Consider the following 17,050-nt stretch of genomic DNA (forward strand, 5'->3'; position numbering starts at 1 on the left):
TTTTCAATCAAACAAATCAAATGCGTTGTTACATAATCGTTAATGGAAGCGCACGGCGACTGTGCGACTGTGTTTATATCCAGCTTGTATAGCGATCTCACACTTTTAAAGATCATGGCAGTGCACTGTATCCGAGAAAAGGGGGGATTTGGAGGCAGATATCGGGCCTTGTACAGGACACAGTGATTTATTCTAATATCAGCAGCCTTTTGTTCTATTCAGTTACTAACTCGGTTACTATTTAGGAGAAGTAACTATAACTAATTACTTTTTAAAAGTAAAGCGCCCAACACTGCTCGCAAGCCAATGTCCGACAGGAAAACATTTTCCCGTTACTTGGACAAGTGTTATTCCGACGTGGAATCCAAGTTTAAAAGAACTTTCGAGTCCCTGGATCATGTGTCCACCACATTTGACCCGCCTGTGTCACACCGTGGTGAGGGTGTCTTGTCTTGGGGTTGTTTTGTCCTGTCATTTCCTGTTTTATTTTGAAAAGTAATTCTCCTCTCGTTTCAGGTCACTTGCCTTTCCTCATGTGTCTCAGTCTGATTGCCCTAAGTGTTTCCACCTGTCCCCTATTTCCCTCCATGTGTTTAAGTAGTCTGTGTTCCCCTTGTCTTGTGCCAGAGTGTTATTGTCGTCGACCTGCACCCGAGCCTTGTTTCATGTCTACACCCCATAGAAGCTGCCAAGTAAGCCAGTTATTCCTCTCGAAGAGAGAGTTTTTGTTTGTTAATTCTTTCCTTAGTTTAGATCCTTAGTCCTGAGGTTTTCCTCCATTCGGAGTGTTTTTGTGTTTTTCGATTTGTTTCTTTGATTTGAGTTTTTCCTCCTTCTGGAGAGTTTTTTGTTCTCAGTAGTCAGAGTTAGTGTCTAGGTTTTTTGTAGCCAATTGTTTGTCTCTCTGTCTGAGATCTCTGGAGAATCCAATAAAAGCCTTTTGTCATTCCTTATCTCTGCATTCTGAGTCCTACTTCGAGTCCCGGCCTGACAGCCTGGAACAAAAGTTACTGAGGAATGACGGTGCACTGGATAGACGGCATTAGTTTTAAACGTAAAAACGCTGCTCTTTGCTGCAAGAGAATGAGAGGAAGACACACTTATGATGTCATAGCTAAGCCATGTTGTCTACATTTATAGAATAAACATTAAGTGATAATAGGGCTATGATGTTTGTCCATGTATCTACTCGATAAATTAAGAAATGGAAAAGTAAAGTAACATAAGTAGTGAAGTTACTTTTCAAATGCAGTAACTAGTAAGTAATCTCATTACAATTTACAGAAGTAACTAATTACTTGTTTTTGAGTAAGTTCCCCAACACTGGAGGAGGATAACCAAGAATTCTTTATTGGCTCAATCCGAGCAGAAAAACATGACTGCGCAGTCTAGCAGATTAATACTGTGGACGCAGAGAAGGAAAAGTGGCATGAAAATCTGATCTGGTTGACTGAACAAACATGGCTTCGTCCACTTTAAATATTACACCTACCAACTCTCTTAGTGTCATTATGGTCGTGTTGTAATGAAAGGATGAACTGCGACGGAGTGGAATGAAACTCACGTTTGATACCGACACAAGGTATATTGTCCTCCTCCAGGGTTCTCCTAAAGATGTTAGGTTAAAGGTTATTGATCACCTTTCAGGTGTTAAAGTACCAGCTGTATGGTGACTAAGTCTTTTTGTGTATATAAGGAGAGTGTTGGAGCTGAACGTGAGGGGATTCAATTGTGCCAATTGTAGAATGAAGCTCCTTCAGATTCAGCAAGAGTTTTTGACACTGTTCTTTCTTTTAGTTGCTAGAGTTGCTAGAGACTTGTCAGCGGTGATCACTTCTTTTCATCAATATCGCTCAGTCCCCTCCAAAAGTATTGGAACAGCAAATTTGTTCACTGAAGACATTTGGGTTTAAGATCAAAAGATGAGTATGAGACAAGAGTTCAGAATGTCAGCTTTTATTTCCTGGTATTTACATCTAGATGTGTTAAACAACTTATATATATCACTCATTTGTATTACACCACAGCATTTTCAGGTGACCAAAAGTAATGGAACAAATCATCTTTAAGTAAATAACATTTAATATTTGGTGGCATAACCCTTCCTTGCAATGACTGCCTCAAGCCTGTGACCCATCGACATCACCAAACTGTTATATTCTTTATTTGTGATACTATTCCAGGCTTTTACAGGATCTTCTTTCTCCACACTTTGGCCTTTCCACCACTTCCATGTCAGGAGGAGCCACAGTGTGCTACATTATCATTGTTGTGATGCAGTTGCAGATTTCTTTAGATCAGGTTCAGTAACATCAGTGACTCGTTGTTATCAGGATGTTTGAAGGATGATGATTCCATTTAGTAAAAATGTCAGTTTTTCAGATGTCTCTCTGTTCCGCTGATGGAGACACAGATTTATTGGATTTCAGCCAGAGTCAATGTTGTTCAGTGTTTTTTTCCCATGTGCAGATTTGACACCATGATTCACATGAAGCTGATACTAACACAGAAGTTCATCAAGTCAGGACGCGATGACCCTTTTATCGTGTCAACTAGTTTTAATGACAGAGTCATGTTTGTTTCTGCTTGTCTCAGTTTAAAATATGAAGATTATTTCTACTGAACCATGACTTCTGTTCTTATGTTTCTTATGTGACTACATTTGAATGAGAACCTGAGCTTCCTCCTTCTTTCTCTCCCATGCATAAACATTTTTGTTTCTCATCCGATCAGAAATGCCTGTTAGTGTAGTTTCACTGATCTGGAGGATTATCTGACAGAAGAGCCTCATAACAACAGGTTCCCAGAAAGATTACTGTACTCTGCTTCTGTACCTGGGCTGAGGGGAGGGGTTGCACCTGCATTCATTGATTTATCTGTCCATGTTGGGAGAAGTGTAGCAGGCTTAAAACTCAGCAGGTATTAATATCAAACAGCTTCTAACATTATGAATCAGCTGGAGCTGTGTTGAAGGTGGGATGGAGAAGCATTTCTGGAATTTACAGCTTTCTTATTTACAATTTATGAAGTTCCGTGAGGGCGGCACAGTGGCTCTGTGGTTAACACTGATGCCTCCCAGTTTGATCCAGCTCAGGCCTTTCTAGGTGGAGTTTGCATGTTCTCCCAGTGTCTGTGTGGGTTTTTCCCGGTTTCCTCCCACCTCCAAAGACATGCTTGTTAGGCTAATTGGTGACCCTAAATTGACCCTAGATGTGACTTTAAGTGCGAATGGTTGTTTGTCTCTGTGTTAGCCCTGTGATAGGCTGGTGATCTGTCCAGGGCGTACCCCGCCTCTCACACGATGACAGCTGGGATAGACTCCAGCAACCTCGAGGTGACATGAAACAACAAGACAGTTGTTTAGTTGAATCCAGTTAATTAAAACCAGATGAACATTTAATGAAGCTGTTGTCCAGTTGTTAACTGAACACTCGTATGATTTCTATAGTGAAACATGATAATAGTGAAATAGTTTCAATATTCTAATAGAAAAGCCAATAATGTTGGTGGTGAAACATGTAAACTGTGTTACTGACTGATCACTCTGGATGTGAACACACTGATTAACACAATAAATGTTTTTGTCTTTCAGTCACCAAGATGAGAGTGAAAACAGATGAAGACGTCATTTTACCCTGTTCCTTAGACTCTACCAACATTCGGTCTGATACCTTTGACTGGAAGAAAGATGATCAGAAGGAGGTGTTCCAGTACGCTGCAGGAACTCATTCTAATAACGGACGTTCACGTCAAGATCCACAGTTCAAAGGTCGAGTCTTTCATTTTGAAGATCAGCTCCAGTCTGGTAATGCCTCCATAGTTATCAGAAACATAACGAAGACAGACAGTGGAAGGTACAGCTGTATTTTTCCATTTTTTCGGCGAAGGACAAGATCCATCATTGAGCTCATTGTTGGTGAGTACTTCCATGAAACAGTTAAAGACTCCTGATTATTTACAGAAGTGACTGGTTCATGTGTCCCAGATGAACTCAAGTCAAATGATCATCAGTCAGAAAAACAGTTTAGATCATAAAATATTTTTGTAATAAACGGGGTGATCATTTCTTTTCTTGTCTTCAGTTTTATTTGACTGTCAGGTTGATGATTTCACACAAACAACTCTAACATACATTTTCTTTTCTCTTTTAGATTGTATCTTAAAAGACAGAACGGGGGACAAAATAGGAGGTAAGACCTGATTCTGATGACGTCACTGATGAACGATCTAACCTGGATGTGATGAAACTAATCACTGATTATTGGACACATTTATACACCAACATCTCTTTAGTTTGTACCAGTTTTAATCCTGTAGAAGGTTTGTAAATAGTTTTTATATAAATGAAGTGACCTGAAACTATAGAAAGTACATTTTTGACGTCTGGATGATTCTCAGTACTTTATTTATGATGCACTAATATTGATAAAGGTTTTGGTATTAGCTGTTGCAGCTGTGTAGGTTAAAATCAGATGATCTTTACATCTCCATGTATCACTGATGGAGACATTATTAATATTTTATACATATATACCAGTGATGTTCTTTATTTCCATTCTAATGAATCCAGTTTCAGTCAGTGTTTCTGTAATGATCCTCTGACACTGATTGAGACGTCTCAGCTGTCAGATTACCAGGTTCTTCTTTTATTAAAGTGTTCGAACATAGGACTTTACTGATCTTCGTGGGAAAAAGGAACGACTAAATAATATGATAACTATATTATAGTAAATATGTTAAAAATACAAATAATATTTACATAATGCATCAGGTTTAAAGTAGCTAACCAAAAAGCTGGAAAACCAAGTGAAGTTAATTCAAGGATGATATGGTAAAAAGACTTAAGATACATAATGACAGTCATGAATTTCCTGAATAAAGACATTTTGGAGAGAAAATGACATGAGGACAGGGATGAATTGGTTTGGACAGATGTATGTTCTTTGTATGTCCAAGAAAGAATTTTCTGGATTTAAAGGTGCAGTCTCTGGCTGAAGGCATCTTTTTTTTTGTCTCTTATAATTTTTAGTTTCATATATATGATAATTTCAGTGACTATTTATTTAATGTTATTTATTCTATCCTTGAAATTCTATTCAAATTTCAAGCTGCTGAGAGGTTCGGTGAATTTTTATTTAGACTTAATCACGTTATATTCACATTATTTTCCAGAAAACCAAAACTTGTGAGTGTCGTTATCTGATTTTGTTAAAGCTTTTTTTTTTATTGTGTGTTCACAGGTTTGTCTCCAAAGCCATGTGTCACAAATCTTAATCAAGCTTATTTCGAGGCTCAACTGGAGTGTAAAATTCAAAGTGTGCCTTTAAAACCTGAAGTCCAGTGGTTGGACAGTGATAACAACATAGTTCCTGCTGAAGAACCACAAGTCACAGAAAGTGAAGGTAAATTCACCATCATCCTCAAGGCCTCTGTGGAGTCCGGTGACTATCATTGTGTTTCCACACAAGAAGAAATCTGTCATCAGGTTGATTCTAAGATACAAGTAACTTTACAAGGTGAGTGTTTGTTTCTAATATTGTGGCCATCCCATATTAATACATTAGTGGAGCAGATTATTAAGAACTCCACTCAGGATAAAACAACACAACACATCACTGATTCTGACCTCAGTAGTTCAACATACAGTCACTGGCCAGTTTATTAGGCACAGCAGTGAATTCATTCTAATATAACAGTCCTGCTCTAAATCTAGTCTCCATGAAGGTTCTGGTGTTCAGCTTTAGTTTCTAATCACTGACACATGTTGATTCAACTGTGTTTTCATTTTAAATACTATTGAATTGACACGTGTTCCTATTGTTTTGACATTGTAGTCAGTGGTTAGACTAAATAACAGAAACACTTTAGTGTTTAATTCAGTCCAGTTTATCATCACCACAAACTCCATCCTCCACAATGATCCTCCAGGTGAATCATCATCTTTCTGACTCTGATTCAACATCAACTGAACATGAGATCAGTCATGAAGGAGGATTTAATGCAGCACTGTTAAATTAAGATGAAGAAATCTTCTCTAGAATCAACAAACACCTTTATAACATGTTAGAAAAACATTACAGGTGTCATAGGAGTTAATTTAGAGCAGATCAATTGTTTGAAATCGTGTCTTAATGGTGCGAATGAATGTACTGGATTAATTTCAGTAAAAACATGAACATAAAGGAAGAAATGAAATGAAGAAATGAAGAAATTAATGCTGAAAGAGTGAAAATGTCAGAGGAGAAGTTAAATCTGCTGAAGGTGCAGAAGGTTTAGTTACTGGAATATTACATCTGTTGATATTTCTGTCTAATAGATGATTTAAAAAAGAAGAATTTTCCTTGTGGTGTTGTTCAAATAGACCACATTTATCTGGAGACCAGTTTCAAAGAGCATCACATACTTGTTTGTCTAAATATGTTAAATGTGATGAACTTATTTCCTCTACAATGACTGCAGCTTCCTAACAGCTGCTTCATTCACTGCAGCAGAACTGAAGAAAAAACACTATTAGGTTTTGACTTAAAGAGAAGATGGACATAAAATAGAGCTTAGAAAATATCTGAGTAATAAACAGGGAAACACTTTATTTTATTTTCCTTAGTTTCCTTAGTCCTCTTCTAGATTCCCCTCTGGTCTTGTTCAGAGTTTCATTTTCTTGACATCTAAATTATTTCGAACATTAATGTTTCTAGTTTTAAATGAAAATTAAGATAAAATCCACTCCAGTTAAATCTCTGATCAGCTGCATTTTGGTTCAAATTAATAATTACGACTCTTTTGTAATGTGAACAGTTTCCATTTAAAATTACAATTCATGATCAAAAATCTCACTTAGTCAACTCCTCTGTAAACTACTGGACTCCACGACAATAAATTCTACCTTTTATAAAACGTTCTGTTCTTGTTGCACGGTCAGAAATGTGGCTCCTTTCTGATCGTCCTCCAGTAAAACTCCAATAGAAGCATCATCAGATGAAGATGTCTCTGAGATGTAGTCCAGAGTCCATCCCAGCCTGGGCTCAGGGTGGAGAAAACCTCCAGACAGACTGTCAGACATGTTTTCACATCTCAGGATCACAGCAGGAGGAAAAGCACAAGTCACATGGAAAAGGCTAAAGTAGAGAGGCAGGACAGAGATTCAAAGCTCCTTCATACTGATGAACAACACGTCTCAGAAAGAGGAGGATGCTACAACATCAGCCTCCTCACTACTGACACCAAAACCTAAAGCAAGCTGTTAGCTGTGAACCCAAGCAGGAGGAAACTGGACATTAGATCCATGCTGACATCACTGAGCCTGCTTTTAATCTGCACTGACTGCTACAGTTTAGATTTCAGGACCATCAACACATGCTGCTGTTCTCTCTGATGAGGAACTGTCTCTACATGAAACTTTCTTAGTGTCACAATAACTTAATGTCTTGTGTTACAGGGCCCATTGTGATTGCTCTTGTTGTTGCCATTGTTCTTCTTGTCATTGTTTTACTTGTGACTGCTGTTGTTTTTTACAAAAGAAAATTTAAAGGTAAGTTTAAATAATCTTTCTACCAATAAACTGTAATAACTGTAATGAAGATAAGTTCATTTACATATTCATGATATTTTGTATCCCATGTTGAGAGGTGTGTTTTATTCTTTATTTACTTGATATTTAAAGGATTTAGTCTCTTTATTTATTTGTCTATCTATCTTCCAGAGGCCTGTATCACGAAGCAGGATTATATATTTAGTGTGGTAACTTCAGGGTTAACTCTAAGTTTCTGGTTTCATGATGCTGGATTCATCCTTATGGAGCTACGTTACCATGGTAACTTACTCTGAACGGATAACCTGCTTTAGGTCAGGGTAACTGTCAGGATTTATCTGAATCCGATAAAAGGCTCCGCCCACCGGCCAATCAGCTGTTCAGGAAAGAATCACGTGTCCTTTCATTGAAGACCTGACTGAGATTGGAGCCCAAATCACTAGAAGAGCGTAACGACGTGAACGCATCTTCCAGGAGATAATCACAAAAAGAAGAGGATGTTTTAGCCGTTTGTCCCCGCTAAGCTCAAACACAGCTCGGAATCAGGATCATTTCATTCAGGACAACAACCTGATGTATTGATATGATGTAATTGTGTTATCAGTTTCTATCTTTATTGTAGCCCATGTAACATTAAGAAATCCAACTCCCCAGATGAAATGATGTTGTTCTTAGTTTTATCTGCTCCCACGTTCTTTTTACTCCAGAGCTGTTACATCTGGGGGAATGAGACTAATGATCATACACGTGATTCATCAATGCAGCACAGTGATTGGGTTTCATGGCTGCATTAAATATAAACTAATTGAGCCTTATGTGTAATTTACGCATTTATGCAATCTACAGTCCTTTACCTTATGGCCTCTCTTTGATGCAGCTGCAGTGTTTGACTTTTCGAGATTTCCAGTGAGATTTACTTTTTCTTCTTCATATCTGAGGAGAATCAGTCTTTGCTCCTTTTTGCTGGTGGATCAGCCTCATGATTGTGATTGTTCTGCTGCCTTGCAACCCGCCCTCATTCGATTCACAACAAGACAAACCTGAGTTAGCGAGATGATAACCAGCGTCGTGATACCACTTATCCAGATTGTCATTGTTCTGGATAGGTTCAGCTGGATAAGTTAGAGTAAAACCGGATAAATTGAGCTTGCTTTGTGAAACAGGCCTCTGCAGGTTCTCAATCAACAACAACTATTTCAGGTCCTGATGATGGTCAACAATGTCTACAAGCAAGTAGTACGTCTGTAATTTAACACGAGAATCAGTTTGGTGTTTCAGGCCAAAACTGTGAGGACATCTAGTCTTAACATATTTCATATACATTACCATATTTCAGTTCATTTTCTAGGTCAGATCTGCTTTTAAAGAGGTGAACAGTGAAGTAAATGTGCTTTATGTAGCTTAACCAGTTTATTCATACTATACAGTCCTCCATATAAATACAGTAATACGCTGACATTTACATGTCAGCTCTCACTGAATTAAATTAAAGGCTTATGAGTTGTGACAACTAAGCTGTTGTTTTTCTTTTTTCTTTTAAAATGTAAGTTTAACTAATTCTTATTCTACCAGTAAATCTGATCAGACAACATCATCTTCTTCCTACCTCTGTTTCCGTGTCCAGAGTCTTGACAGTAGTTTAGTGAGAAATGAAACCTTGTGTTCATGTTTCCACTCATGATGACTGAACCTGTGTGTGATTGCTGTAATCCTTCCTCCTGTTCATACTGATCCTAACATGGACAGGACACAGTCTCCAGTCCTCATTCTATTATCTGGACTTAATGTGAGGCTTTCAGCAGTCTGACTTCATCCACTGGATATTTGTCAAAGTTTTCTCCTTCATCAAACCAAATGTCCTTTCAGTCTTTCTCTTCCTTTAAGTTCTAAAGTGACAGTAACTTGTGAAGAGAGACACTTGATTTGAGTCTGACTGAGACTGATGAAGCTTCATCTGAACTTTACAATCTGGTTTAGTTCACAATGAGGATTGTGGCTTTTGACCACTATCACAGGAGGAAGTATGAACAAGAGGAGTGGATCAGAACAACATCATTTATTTCATTTCTCATACTAAGACACTTTTAGCTGTTTCAATCTTGAAGACTTTCACCACTCATCCTTGTATACTTAATATGTTTCTTTTCTTTCCTGCAGGCAGAGGTGGTGTAGTTTAAGAAAAAGAATCTCATCCACTGAAGTGACAGGAGAGTCGACAGCTGGACCAACCTGATTCATTCTAGTCTGTTTTTATTCTTGTGAGGACCACTGAAACTATTCAGTGACTCATCTTTTGTTCTCATTCAGAAGATGTTCAGGTTCAAGTTAATGAAAGAAGTTTGTTTATTAACACTGAGGTGCTGAGTTGTGTTTTTTCTGTCTGCTGGTGAAGTTTGAAATTGTTTCTCTTGGTTTCAAATTTTTTTTTTTCAACTCTGCTGTGTCTCATTGTGACTTGAATCTAATGTGACTTTGATTCATATTGTTTTATACAGCATGTTGCTTCTTTTTATCAATTGATAAATATGAATCTCTCATGTACAGTTACGAACAGAAACACGACGGTCTTGTTGACTATGATATTTGAATATATATGTATTTCATTTAGTGGTTCAGCTCAAAAAATATAATAAATGCACCTTTTCCTTAGAGCCTTTCAATGTTTGCAATCCAAAGACAATAACTTCAATTAAAATATAAATCAGGAAAAAATAGCAGATGATTTTAACACATCAAATATTTAATTTAATCGAGTCATTGATGAAGGAGTTCAGCTCTGATTTTGTTAAGAGATGATGCATTTGTTGATCATCATGTGGTTTCATGATGTGCTTTATTATTTCTATCAGGATGTTTAAATAGAACATGACAATAATCAAACTGTTTCTTTGTGTGATCAGACCTTGATGAGAGAAACGAGGCCCCCTGGTGGCTGACTGCAGTACAGGACATAAAGCCAATTCTCTTCCTGTTTGGAAAATGAGTTTAAACTAAGAAATTAAAGTAAATGTCAAATAATATGCAGCCTGACACAGACACACACGCATAAGCACTTCAGGAACAACTAAAAAAACAACATGAAAAACAGCACAAGGTGTTGACTTGGCCTGTATAACAAATAGGAAATAAGTAGCCTCAATTAAGTGTAGTTGCTTATTAGTAAACCTTTCTTATTTAGGAAAGATTTCCCTGCAGAATTTTATTTTAAAGAACAAAAATAACCAGGTGTCATTTAAACATTTCATTTTGAACTTCGGTTTATCCACCTTTAGTCAGTTTGTTTTAAAATGTATCTTCTAGTAGTGATTAGTTTGTTTCTTTTTACAGTGTGTATCCATGTTCAGTGTGCCCCCCTTTGCTATTTTTATTCACTGGTTGTGTTGTGTATGTACCACGCTGTGACCACCAGAGGGCAGTGAACATTCTACCTCCATGTGGACAGTTGTAGTTACTGATAGTGGCCACAGGAACGCGCAAATAATCATAGTTTCTCTCGTGCAGTTCATAATTTCTCCACCAGAGGGAGACAAATCTCCATCATTGCTCATGTCAACGTTGAATCGTGTTTTGATCATCTGGAGACCACGTCTATTTATTTAATAGGTTAATATTCACATCCAGCTCATTCTGGACGAGTTTAAACCCTCTTGCTGTTGAGAATATAAATTAATCAAACATTAGGATCAAGTTTAAACCTGTTCATTCCAAGTTATAGATTCTTTTTTGCTATTATTTATTACATCTATTTAATTTTCTTCCTCTGATTATTTCTGGGTTGCTGCTACAGTCCCAGTGTCATGGATCTACACATTGCTTTCTCTCTGAGTTCATGTGTCAAACTTAATTTAAAATATATATCATATTTGCACATGTTACATCATACTCTCACAAACACTACTATAATCACAATTACTAAAACAGGAAGTTAGTTTGTTTAAACAGGAAATGGTATAAAGCCTCATTCCTTGAGTGGTGCACAACTCTGGGAGCTTACTGCTAGCTAGATGGAAGCTGTGTGGGAGAACTGAAATGAAGAAGGCAACTTTTTAAGTACTTTTCTTTAAGTTCTTGTTCAAAGCAACTTTTTGTTAGCAGTAAATGGTAATGAGGAAAGTTTTAGGATTTTTTTTTACAATAATGCAATGAGGTGCCTTCAGCACATTGGAAGGGAAACTGACAGGTGGATGTGACGGCATGATTTTGGATCAGTTATTCTTTGAGCTTACAGTTTTTTCCAATTGCTAAAACACAACTTTGCAAACTAGTGTGGTTTTATCAAAATACTTAACACAGTTCACAAAACCACACACGAAATGCTTATAGCATTGTCACCAAGTGGCACGCATGTCATGCATATTACCAGATTTCTGTCTAAGCAACCACACACTGTTGGGCTGATGTAAATCACTCTCATCTTTAGTATGCTTGTCATGATACTAAAATAGTTCAACTTGTACAAAATTCTTCAGATTATTCACATGCACAGAAATATTTGCAGATACACACATGTTAACTGAAAAAAAAAAAAATAGACAACAAAAATAATTAGGCAGCATCTTGCCGCACAGCTGGTCTGGCCACAACACCTCATCCACATCCCAGGTAATATCTTCCCTTGTCAGACATCGGGGGAAGAAGCACCTTAAGTGCCTTATCCATCCCTTAATCGCACCCACATCAATTTCATCACATGCCTCCTTCATAGCCTGCACTAAAGGAATGCGCACATAGGGCTGCCGGTCATATACCTTCCATCACCAGGCCGAAAACAACCCTTCTATAGGGTTCAGATATGGTGAGCATGGTGGGAGGTATTGCACAAGAAACGGTGGGTGGTCAGCAAACCAATTTTGGACTGGGGCTTCACGATGAAAGCTCACGTTGATGGTCTGCATCATTATATGCTCTGGTCTGCCCAGAAATGTGAGAACATGGGCTGTGTTGTATGGTCCAAGGTTGGCATGATGGTGGAGGACAACGTGCGTATTGGAGATGGTAGCGCACATTGTGATGTTCCCACCACGTTGGCCAGGAACATCTATAATGTCTGTGCCAAATGATGTTTCTTCGCCTTCTTCTGGTCTTTGCTAGGTTGAAGTCAGCCTCATCTATGAAGATGAACTCATGTGGGATTGCATGAGCATCAATTTTCAGTACTCCCTGGAAACAAAGAACAAAAAGTCAATACGGTGTTATCCAGTACACCGGAAAACATGTTGCATGTAATGTACTGCAGTCAATATTGTACTTACATCCACGTATGTACATCTGAGCTCTTTGTTTCTTTGGGAGTTTCTCACAAAAGGCCCCTTATAAAGTTGTTTCAGTCTGATTTCACTTGAGAATGCGAGCCAATGTGGACAGACTGATTCATTGAATGTTGTTGAATATGGTGTTGTTTTGGATGATGTGGCTTTGAATTCATGTAATCTGATTTCATTATTTTCCAAAACCAAGTTTACAATGGCAGCTTCCTGGACCCCTGTGAACATTTGGCCCATTCCTCCACCATGGTTGTGTCTCTCAGTCCTTTAGAGAAAAGAAAATACATGACTCACATTGTCAGCCCATGGCTGATGACATGATCAGCTGAAGTTGCTCTGATTTCATTTGAAAGTTGTTGTCTTCTTTGGCCATGAACTCCTCTACCAGCTCCAACCCTACCTCTCACTCTTCCTCCCCCTCTCACTCTCCCCCTCCCTCGTCCTCTCTCTGCAACGTCTTTCATTGTTGTGGTACAGTAAAAGAAAAAGGTGCTCACCTGTGGTCTTCTTATAGTCCTTATTTCCTGATTGAAGTGTTAACTATTCAATCAGGTGTTTGGAATGTTTACTGGCCAATTAGCTCATGTAGTGTCATTTTGAATGGCAGTGTTTAGAAATTGCAAAGATGTGACTTTATGTCAGATTATTGTGTCTTATGCAGAGAACAGTGTTCAGTTCATTTAAAAGGTGCCATTTTGAATTGCAAAATGTGTGTAAAGCAGAAAATGTGTTTAGACTTGTGGAGACTTGAGAGGAGGTTTTGCTCTCTGTGTGTCAGTTATTTTAGTGAGTTAGCAACTCAGCATACGCAGACTCGTGTTTATGTTGTGAAATGTCGAAAGCATATCCAGTATCACGTCATATTCATGTCTGGCATCAAAGTATGGGTATTTAATAATTATTTAATAATTAACCAAAGGTGCTGCATACTGCAGGAAAACCAAAAATAACAAAACTCACAAGAATCATGACATGGCAAAATTCATAGAGACAAGGAACATGGACTTGGCAACGAGGAACATAGGAACATGAAAACATGAGGGCTGAGGGCTAACAAGACACAGGTGAAACACATGATGACAATCAACACAGGTGAAACCAATTAACAATCACACACGAGGAAACAACAGACAGGAAATCAACTACCTGGCAAAATAAAACAGGAAATACAAAATGCAAATCACAAAATAAGAGACAGACGAACCATGACATTGCCATTGTGTTTAGTAATTTGTTGTTGTGTTTAGTAATTTGCCGTTGTGTTTTCTTTTTTGCTGTTGTGTTTTCTGATTTGCTGTCGTTTTCTGATTTGCTGTTGTGTTTTGCACCTCAGAGACACCGTAGATTTGTTCCCTTTTGCAGCCAGCGTCGACCAGCCACTCGATGAACTGTAAGTTTTTTGCACTTCCACATGGGCTTCATCGCTCAGACCTGGGGGTTCTCGCCTGAGTATCGCCCATGGTATCGCCCAGCCGTACTTGAGATCCTGCTGGAGAGACACATCCACTACCTCCACCTCTGACGAATCAGTCAAAAACTGAAAAGTTGACGTCCGTTTCAATCAAACTCTTTCACACATACTACTAAACTCGCACACATCGCATATCATTCTCTCATACATTCACTGTCAAGTTGTTCCATCCATAATAGCATAAGAGTTTGATAGTATGTGTGCGTGACTATTGTAGTGTTTGTGAGAGTTTGATAGTATGTGTGCATGACTATTGTAGTGTTTGTGAGAAAGTATGATAGTATGTGTGAGAGCAAATATAAATGATTATTTCCTAAACGGCCTCTCGTACTATACTGCCGGTGTGTGTGGTCTTGTTTTGTCAGGGTCAGTCTTTCATAGTAAACTAATATTGTTTTGAGAGTTAAAGCTTGTTAATACTAGGGTTTGTGGTTCTAGGGTTCAGGATTTAATTAGACACTTATTTGTTTTTTTAGGGTAAGAGGACAGAGAATGAATTATCTGAACAGGTGGTACTCTCAAAGATAGAAACGCAAGGCTGTTTGTGTGAAAGAAGTGACCATGAGACGAATGTGAGAGTCTTGACAGAATAAATAAGATACAAACATAAACAGTTAAATCAAGAGAAGGTTTCAATGATCTCAGTTATTCTTTGAGTAATGAGTAAAGCTACGTCCTCATCCTGAACCTTTTCTGTCCCCTGAAACTGAATAACACCTTCTCACAAAAAACAGGTGATGCAGATGAAAGTCATCACAGAAACTGATGCAGTAGATAAAATCATTTATATTTATATTTAAGCGAACACATAAACCCACACATTCTTCCAATTCGCAACCTTTTATTCAAACGTGTCTCTAATTCTCATGTCTTCTCCTCTAGAGCCATCTGTAACATTATCCATATAGGTATATATGTAATAAACCTGACTCCTGTGACAACAGATGCTATAGGAGTCACATTCTTTGTTGGAGTTCACAATCTAGTGCGTGTGCAAACTGATCAAAGAAAAATTGTAGAAGTCACATTATTGTTTTAACTGAGAAAAACATTGACTTGTTATCAGTATCCTCAACACTTTCTCTTAAACAGAAGCAGGAGCGTAATCATAAAATAACTATGGCTCACGTAGTAGTCAGGTAAAATCATAGTGGACGGTCATTTTCTCCCTTTGTGTTCTTTCAGCAAACACCTCCTGTGTATTAACCTGTGTTATAGCTCAGAGGATTTTTTGTTTTAAGGCCTGGACTAACTTCACTTTGTTCTTCCTGAAGTCCACCAGGAGATCATACACAAGGGTACTTAAATAGACAGATGACAGAAATATGAAAAGAACATGACAAGTCTTTACTGGAAACACTAACTATTAATAACTGACCAACATAGAGGCATGACTTTCCCTCACAACACAATAAATGTTTGCTCAGTTGTACAGATCACATTTGTGACTACAATGGCTGAAAAAAAAAATAAAAAAATTACTTGAATTGAATTAATATTAATGAGTGAAATATATTTTAAAAGGACTCACTGAAGGGGCTCGCTTTACCTGGCACTAGGAAGTGAAGGGAAATGGATTTATGATCATATTTACATGATATAGCTATATAATTATTTGTTTAGACTCATATTCTGCTGGCCATTTTACGTTGAAGCACTTTTTTGCAAAAAACAAAAAACTAGATAAATAAATAAAACAACAGCAAATTATTTAGGGGGTCTCAAGGCCTATTTTATTATTATTATCTTGTAATTATAATATTATACACCCACTTGGCCAAACATGTGTTCTAATATAACAGTCCTTCACTAAATCTTCCTTCATTCTTCATGTTCTAACATTCAGTTGATGTAGAAACAGCATCAGAAAGGTGAGAATGATCATTGTGGAGGATCTAGTTTGTGGTTCTGTTAAACTGGATTTAATCTATTGGTAGAAACCACAGGCTCCACAATGAAACAGTGGAACAGTGGAATGATTCAAAGCTTAAAAATGGAGTTTGGTCTGGAGCCAAAGTAACGAGTTCTTTTTAGGTTTTAAGCTTCAGCAGCTCATGGTGGTTTGACGCCTCAGGTCAGATGGAGTCAGAGATAACTGAAAGAGGAAATTAGCAGTGGTTTGTCAGATTCTGAGAACTTGTTTTCTTTTCTGCACATCAACAGTCAGTGTGAGGAGTGGCCTCAAGAGTCCTTACATCTGAACAAATAAACTGATGTTTCTCCTTCAGACGACTTGGACAGAGATGGAGCTTCTTCCTCTCGTGTGTTTCTGTCTCCTGACCTGCTCTGGAACAACGTTTGGTGACGAAGGTGAGAAAATCTAATATATATCTGATATAATCTTTACAGTGTCTGGATGGAAATGAGCGGACTGTGGATGTTTCAGATCAGTTCTCTTAGTTTAGTGAGTAGGTCTGGATAACGGCAGCATCTGCACCTGCTACTTCCGCGTTTAGCCCCATTTTAAAATAAAGAGAATCCACAGACATCATCCTCCACCATAAAATATGACGCCCTTTACTGACAGCATCCTTCTGGTTCTTTCTACTGGTTTAATCGATATGATCAGGGTTTGGATGTGGTGTGTTTTAACACTGGGTGGGACTGAGCTGCGTCCTCCGGATGTATCTCTGTTTCCGAGAATTAAATGCACAAGATTTATTTCAGCTCTTCTTTGTGTGCTCGCTATCTTTATGAAAATATTAACAACGATTAAAATAAAATTTATTCACAGAATTATTTAGAGAACTAGTCAAGAACATGTCTGATTTCACTGAGAGGGTCACT

General features: G+C 37.9%; 1 protein-coding gene across 2 annotated transcripts in view; it reads left to right on the top strand.

Annotated features, from left to right (window-relative positions):
* LOC125006971 (CD276 antigen homolog) overlaps window positions 1-10,273 on the top strand; it is a 62,198-nt gene extending 51,925 nt beyond the window's left edge. Inside the window, exons 3-6 of one of the 2 annotated variants that reach the window (XM_047583520.1) lie at window positions 4,152-4,190; window positions 5,241-5,516; window positions 7,436-7,528; window positions 9,686-10,273. In XM_047583520.1, the coding sequence (XP_047439476.1) occupies window positions 4,152-4,190; window positions 5,241-5,516; window positions 7,436-7,528; window positions 9,686-9,705 (428 nt within the window). In that variant the 3' untranslated portion in view covers window positions 9,706-10,273. Of the gene's footprint in view, window positions 1-3,592; window positions 3,917-4,151; window positions 4,191-5,240; window positions 5,681-7,435; window positions 7,529-9,685 lie in introns of those variants that run through there. The other variant, XM_047583518.1, reaches the window with a different exon arrangement.
* Window positions 10,274-17,050: the final 6,777 nt, after the last annotated feature.

The sequence above is a fragment of the Mugil cephalus genome, chromosome 4 (genome assembly GCF_022458985.1).
Source record: "Mugil cephalus isolate CIBA_MC_2020 chromosome 4, CIBA_Mcephalus_1.1, whole genome shotgun sequence".
Lineage (NCBI taxonomy): Eukaryota > Metazoa > Chordata > Actinopteri > Mugiliformes > Mugilidae > Mugil > Mugil cephalus.